Here is a 7,969-nt window from a genome sequence, read left to right as displayed (position 1 = left end):
TCTGTCCCAGCCGGAACCAGGACACCAGAATATAATACCAGCTTTAAAAAACAGTAAATCAGTGATACACACTTAGTTATTTTTACATAGAGAAAATGAAGCTAGCATGAAATGCTAAATATACATATATAGATTTGATATGATTTAATCCCAAAATTTCTAAAAGTCTCCTGACCCTCACAATGCTATTTTTACTTCAGAACTGTATTTTCAAGTAAATTTGAAATTTGATACTTGAATTCCTTCAATTCAAAGCCAACTTCAATAGTTGATACAAAGTAATAGCTGCTAAATTTTATGAGTAATCTCATAAACCAAAAAGCCATAAACCAAATGTTACTGAACAATTTTCCCTGTTTCACTCTACCTCCTTTCTAAAGAAGAAACTATAATCAGCATGATTAGGACGATGTGCGTAAGTATGTCAGAATGTGCAGGACAATTTACGACAAAGGTTTTTATAAGCAGTATAAGCAGGTAGATTTGAGGGAGTCTGGAAAGGTATACTTGTTTTCTGAGTAGTAACTCATTACTGACAGGTTTGAAATTATCTACACCCCACGATATTACATAAAATAAAATTCAGTTAGAAAATTCACTTAAAGTTTCTTACCTCTCCATTTTCCACCACAGCCATAGAGCACATCTGTCCACAAGCTATATTAACTACTATTTTATTTTGTAGGCAGCTGGTAACTCTTCGAGGAATTGGTTGATTAGCTGTTGAACCAGATCCAACTTGGCCTGAGTTATTATAACCCCATGTGTATACCTGTTGTAAGAGAATTGTCATAAAAGAAGGCTATATAACATACAGTTCAAAGTACATATTCAAGAGAGAAAAAAGTTGTATGCATAAAAAATTACATTTTGCGTTCAAGTGGATGCATTCTTTTAAAGATCTAGGCGGATACATAGGTTTACAATTTAATTGTTTCTATCAAAAATATTCCACTCATAATATTTAAATATTCTATTCTTTTATGTTCCTCCAATCAAAGGTAAGAGGCAACAGGACAGTTACATTAATGCTGGAAGAATTCATTGCTAGTTTTCCAGAACCCAAAGTAGAATGGCTAACTGGACACAAATGGCACCTCAAAGTAAATGACAGAAAACTTTTTACTTTGGTGGACAGAACTCCTTACATGAATGTGATTTACATTAATGTCAGCTGTAACACCATTAAGCATTTACAGTAGAGTACAGCACAGAAAGGAACTGGCTGCCCTCTACAAAGAAATTATAATTTCTTATTACAAGCAGATGTGGCACAAAAATCACTGTTCTGCATGCACTTCAAAGCAGCTAGACCCTAACAGGTTTTCCATTTTTATCAAACATTTGTGTTTCATCAGCACTGTGAGGATAGCAAGAAGCAAGGTCTAATGCTCTAGGTGCGGAAGGTTTTCCTGTTTCTCACATACGTGAATTTCATTAAGAGAAAAGAGAGATTTATTCCAGCTATTCTCACCTCTCCATCAGATGTTAACACCATAGAATGATGAGAGCCACAGGCAACTTCAATGACTTTCTTGTTCACCAAGTTCGTAGAGACTTGACAGGGAACGAAACCATGATTTGTTGTACCATTGCCCAACTGGCTATAAGCATTATGACCCCATGTATACACTTCTCCTTCTATAATAAAAATGTAAAAGGCTGGTTTAAAATCTCTGTTTTTTCAATAAGTACATAACATAAAATTACAAACTGAAAAGTCAAATTCAATAACAATATACATATTTAAGTGTTGCCCTTTGGGGCTCTTAAGCCCATGGACATACCACTGTTACCTTCACACAGTGTTGACCACAAATCCAAAAGGATAGTATCACCACAATCTTACTAAAGGAAATCATATAGCTAAAAGAAAGGATCTAGTGCAATACAGAAGAGAAAAGGATGAAACGACAGTCAGGAGACCCCATTTCAATTTCTTTGTTACTGACAATCAATCAAAATTTCTTATCTACGCCTTGGCACTGTTTCCCACTTTGGAACATTCAAATAACAAGCTTTCACTCCTTTACAATATACCTGAAGATGCTTGTAAGAAAAACTTATTATTAGTTATTAATAAAGATACTATTATTTACTTATTATTTAAACATACTATTCATGTCCTGTATTTTGAGAAACATGCTAGTAAAATTAAGAATAAGAAATATCTGACAGAGTTAGACCGATGGTCCACCTGGTGCAAAATTCTGTCTCCAACTGGCAATATAAAAAATCTGCTGCTTAAGGGAAACAGGAGCCTGATCACTTTTTGCAGTTCCCAAGCATTTACAATCACTAGAGTACAGATATTACCAGGTACTTCTGATACTCTTTAATGTACATATATTGGCCCATTATCCATGAAGCTAACACCTTGTCATACTCACTTTCTTTCACCTATTTTAAATCTAGTGTCCTCTAGTTACAGTAGTGCAGGACTTGAAGAATAGTTGTCCTACATTCAGCTTGTCTATTATAACCATCATCATTTTCTAAACCTAAATTACACCATTATTGCAGGAGAGCTAGGTTTGATGTACAACTCCATCAGATTTCTAAAGAGATCACCAAACTGCTTATTCCTAAGAAGAGTTCCCTCAGAACTAAAAAGGCAAAGTATTTCTCTACAATAACAGGTTAAATCTAATGACTTCATACTGTCAAAAGCAAACAACCTTCTCTTCCTTTCACCAACATGAGAATACAAATTTCAGTAAACAGGTGAAACAGCCACATAGAAACATACAACATAAACTGGAAATGATAATAATTAACACAAGAATTGTGAAATACGTAAAGGCTGAAAGGTAGGTTAAAAGAGGCTGTGCTGAATGGAAGTTATTCATGTGAATGGAGTTATGAGTAAAAATCATCAAGGATGAGTTCTGAACCTGTTCTTTTGCAATATTTCAGTTATCATCTGGGTAAGGAGTATGAGTGTGTCAGTGAGATCTGCCAGCAACAAAGCTCAGAAGAATACAGATACATATATAAAAAAGCATCCAGAATGGTTTACCCTGAAGACTGGAGAAAATGGAATGTAATTGAATATAAAGAACAGTCACACATTTACAAGACAATTCCCCTCACCTACCTTTAATCATCTAATCTAGACTACTCAGAAAGATTTCTTCTCATTAATGGAGAAAGAGAGACAAATTTTAACATCAGTCAGGCTCTAACAGAACCTCACTGGGAACGTGATATTAGTCATTTGTCTTTGAGAATAATGTACTTGATTATGAACAGAAGGGCCACTAGCGTGATGTGGATAATAGAATGTCAATGAGACAACAGAGAACAAAAGGCTGAGAGGCAAGATAACTGGTCTTTAAAGCACATCCAAAAGTAGGTACAGGAGGGAAAAGATGCATTTTAGCTAAAGGACAATGTTGGCACAAAAACATATGGGCATAATGTAGCCACTAATGCATTTTAAAAGCAATCAGAAGTTCCAAACTTCACTGCAAAGTAAAAAAATAAAACTTTCAAAAGTAGTAACAAGATCAAAGCAGAGCTTGAAAAACTTTTGAAAAGAACTAGCTATGAACAGAGCCAGCTGACATGTCATGTTCACCAATGAAAATACATTGGACTTGATAGCCCAGAATGTCTATCCCAATTCTTCTTTTACGTTACCAGCAAAGATCTTTCACACCTGCTAGACTAATTAAAGTGGACGTATCTGAAAAAGCAATATTCAGATCATACTTTACCTTCTGTAGCAAGAACAACATGAGGGCCACTTCCATAACTCAGACAGGCTATCTTTTTGCCACATAGAGAATCTAACCTCCTTGGTTCAATAGTGCTCTGCATGTCACCTGTTCCCAAACACCCACTGCAGTTCATGCCAAGCACAAAAACCTGTTATAAAAGAATCACAGAATCATAACTTAGGTTGGAATGAAGGACCTCCAAAGGCCTGGCTCAACAAAGGTCTAAATAGATCAGTTGACTCAAGGCCATGTCCAGTTGAGTCTTGAACACCTCCAAGGAAAAGATCTCACAACCCCTCCCGGATTTAACCACTCTCATCGTAAGTTGTTTTTCCTAATACTGAATCAGAATTTTCTATCTTCCAGCTTGTGCCCATTGCCTCTCAGCCTGTCACTATGCTCCTCCAAGAAATGTCTAACTCCACCTTCTCTTTATCCTCTGATTGTGGTAAGAAGCCATTAATTTGAATTGAAAATGTTTTAGTAGCAATCAAAATGATCAGGCATTTTTGCATGCAACTTTTTCTAGGTATACTATCATAGTACTGGCTTTCAGAATAACTCGATACATAAATGACTAAATATGTCATGTTCGTATACACTCTTGGACAATTACCTCATCATTTTCAGTTGCATACAACACTTCATTACCAGCACTGCCAAATACACAGGCTTGACGAATTAACTTGAGCTCTTCTTGGGAACAGAGAGAAAAAATTGGCCATTTCCCAACATCCAGCATCTTCAGGGCTGACAATAATGTTGCCTCCAAGACCTGATATTATAAAAAATGATATCAAATACCTACACAGAGAGAAATATATACCTTTGCACAGTAAAAAGGATAAATTTAGAGAAACACCACCATCTCCTTTCTCAACCACAAACCAGTATTTTAATTCTAGAACAATACTTGGAAGGAAGCCATTAAAATAAACAAATAAACTATACTGTGATCCAGAAAGAAAGGATCTATAAGCATGGAGAAAAGTATCATATATGAAGTTAAATGGTGAGGTCCTGTTTTCACTATATTCATACAACATAACTGCAACCTTATAGAATTCAATGTAGAGGATTCTAATATAAAGTGTAAAGTATACATTCAAAATTTGAAAATAATTTGTGTCTTTTCCTCTGGTGCTAAAATTACTGTTAAAAGAAGAAACCATAAAAAATCTACCCAAGAATATATTTATCTTTGAAAAATACACACATTTGTTTTTATGCATTGAAAATGGAAACTTGAGAAAATTTTAGAAACTTTTTCGTTTCTCCTTTACTTCTGAAATTTACTTCTGTGTTTCAACAATTATTGAATCTATTGGGAACTTCCTAAGAATATTTGCATTTTACGTAAGTAGACATATAATAAAAGAAAAAAGATAATTGAGCATTTTCCAGCTTAGCCAATGACAAATGACAAGTTTATAGTTAAAGAAAAACAGATCTCTCCACACATTAAAACTAGTCAAGCTAATGTCTGAATCTCACATAACATTTCTACTGCTTTAGTATAGCATAAATCAGCAAAATGTTGCAGTATCAAAATTTAATAGGAAATTTTGCATGGAGTATGCATCTAATTTTCTTTACTGAAATTAAAACAGGTTCTGGACATGAAAGAAAAGCAGCATTACTTGCCAGATCAGAAGGTAAGATTTTGCCTATCGCAGGCATTATGTAGTTCACCATGTAACAGTGAGGATTGCATCATCAGTATATTTCTAGCAAGTAGCAGACTTACAAAATGATTTATTATAGAATATAATTTTTTCTACCTCTGACTGAAACAAACGTGAATAAATTCTAAGTTAGAGTCTGAAGCATGTTATGTCAGTCATAAGGATACTGCTTTTTTGATTAGTATCGCTTACTATGAAAAAATGTACACAGAAACATAGACAACGTTTGAAACTAAAGAAATAATCCCTAAATTAATTCTGAATTAAAATCTTTAAACAAATAGCAGTTAATCACACATTTTTTTATAGTATACTTCTGAGGAAGGGAAAGGAGTGTTTGTCATCTTCCCTAAAGAAAAGCTGTGGTTTTGATCACACTAGTTCTTTCTCCATCTCCTCACACCAAATAACTGCCCAATTTCAGCCAAATTTGCAAGTGAAAGGGAAGTATGATTCTGCTGACACAATCCATTTGGCAGGAGGCAGCTGGACAATCAGACATGTACATTATGAAATAAGTCAGCAAGCAAGTAGGTCCAAGCTAATCCCAGCAAATGCTGTCCTCCATGACACATAGCAGGGTTATGAGACGAAGGATATTAATCCATATGGAAACAGGCTTCATTCATCTGCTCTTTGCAGAACAATTTGTTTTATGTCAAGAAGTTAGCATTAATTCTATGGAGGATTTTAGGCACTTTTAAAATATGATAATGAATACTGAAAGCATCACAGACTAATCTTCCAATTGCATCAACAAAACTGCATTCCACTTTTGTTCAAGACTGATGAAGCCTGAGGTTCAAAAGGACAGTCAGGGTGTCCTTCAATTGTACAGATTCCCTTACTGGAATAACATATTGGTTTCTGCAAAATGTGGGCTCTAAATTCCAAGCGCACAGTGGGTCAGAATGCATCATCTTAAATAGAAAAGTTTTTTTCTGCAACCTCCTTCTACAAAGCACTCATGTTCTACCCTTATAATTAACAGGTTAAAAAAATCCAAACTGTAGCATTTCTTAACACTAAAAAAATCCACTATTATAAAAATTACCCAAGGAAACACTTATGATAGTGATTTTTTTTTTTTTTTTTTTTTTTTTTTACAAAAGATGTAACAACAAACTTTATCAGACTAAAAAATATCCATAATCTAAATCCTGTCTCTGGAATTACATTCAACTCAGTAAGAGATATTCTCTCACCTTTCTCCCCTCCCACACTTCTCCATTATATTTTGTCCCAAAAATACAAAAAACAGCTTGAACTATCAGCCTGCCAATATTTATGTCCCATAAGTGATCAGTTCCCTCATTATACTGCACAAAGTCATGAAAGACAGAGTTAGACCAGAATTTGAGATTTCATATGGTTCAGCTACCTATCCCAAAGGTGTATCAGTTATGCCTCAAGAATTCCTAAAACTTCTATACTTCATTTGACCTCAGCAATCAGTTTGAAAGCTGGTTATTCAGTTTTATTTGTCATACAGATCACCTTAAAAGGCATCATCATTAAGCTCAAAATCTGAATGATGTTTCATTAAGTTTTACATGTAGAGCGTTCAAAGAAAATAAAAGAGAAAAATGGGAGGAAGTTTTTACATCAAATTTTGCTACAAAAGTTAATTCTAACAATTTTATGTTGTTGAAACACTAGGCTGGAACATGTAACTTTAGAACTTAATACTAAATTAAACCAGCTTTGTAAGCCAAAGGAGCAATTCAACCTAATTAAAATGAATATATTGTTCTTCTAATATTTTGTGGATCACATAAGCAACATTCCTTTCGCTAGTATCATTATCCTACCTATAGTTTTGGTTTTCTGTTTATCTTGAAAGCTACTAGCATGTACTACTGCTAAATGGAACCAAGCTTCTTCCTTTTGAGTAGAGCAGTACAGAATTCTCAATACAAATTCACGCTCTGACCTTGACACTGACTCCTCCTGAAGGAGGAGATTCATCCTCCATATGGATTTGTGCTTGTGTCCCCCTGCAGAGAGAGAACTGTGGTTAAAATCACCATATCATATTGCTGCTGCAATACTTTATGGAACTATACACACTTAATAGTAAGCCAGAATGATTTGCTTCTGTGGGGTGAGAAAACAAGAAACACGGAGCTCAGTCAATTTTGGGTTTGTATTCAACTGTACAGTGATCAGTTAGACAGACTCTGCTCTTCTGTATTCTTACGTAAACAAATAATTCTTGGACAAAACGTTTTTTGAAAACAAGTAGTAAAATTAATCAGACTGTGATTGGAAAGGAAGAAGTTTTATTAAACACAATACTCCAATGTCTTTTTATTGCAGTAAAAATAAATTTGGAACCTTACTGATGTAATTTTTCAAGACATTTCTTTCAGCAAAGAAAAAGTACACTGGTTAGAGTCTTTCATTTCTGGCTTAAGCCTTCAAATATTCCAGTTCCATTCTGAAAACCAATGTTAGAAAAACATTTGGGTCTTTTCAGGTTTACTGAGAATTGTTAAAACATTCACTCTGTTTCAGAAAATATTGCCAGCCCTGTAAATGACTTGTATAATTTCTATGACA

The 7,969-nt window shown here is 34.5% G+C and overlaps 1 protein-coding gene across 1 annotated transcript; it reads right to left on the bottom strand.

The window, feature by feature from the left end:
• Window positions 1-613: 613 nt before the first annotated feature.
• On the bottom strand, window positions 614-7,388 carry LOC104073053 (RCC1 and BTB domain-containing protein 2-like; the record flags this gene model as incomplete). Its single annotated transcript, XM_009572706.1, has 5 exons — window positions 7,341-7,388; window positions 4,339-4,497; window positions 3,720-3,870; window positions 1,475-1,641; window positions 614-772 (listed from the first exon to the last, which is right to left on the bottom strand). Coding segments are annotated over exons 1-5 (678 nt in total), but the record flags the coding sequence as incomplete, so codon positions are not given.
• Between the last annotated feature and the right edge of the window lie 581 nt (window positions 7,389-7,969).

This window comes from Fulmarus glacialis, unplaced genomic scaffold, assembly GCF_000690835.1.
Source record: "Fulmarus glacialis isolate BGI_N327 unplaced genomic scaffold, ASM69083v1 Scaffold37832, whole genome shotgun sequence".
Lineage (NCBI taxonomy): Eukaryota > Metazoa > Chordata > Aves > Procellariiformes > Procellariidae > Fulmarus > Fulmarus glacialis.
This window is presented reverse-complemented; position numbering and strand designations above follow the sequence as displayed.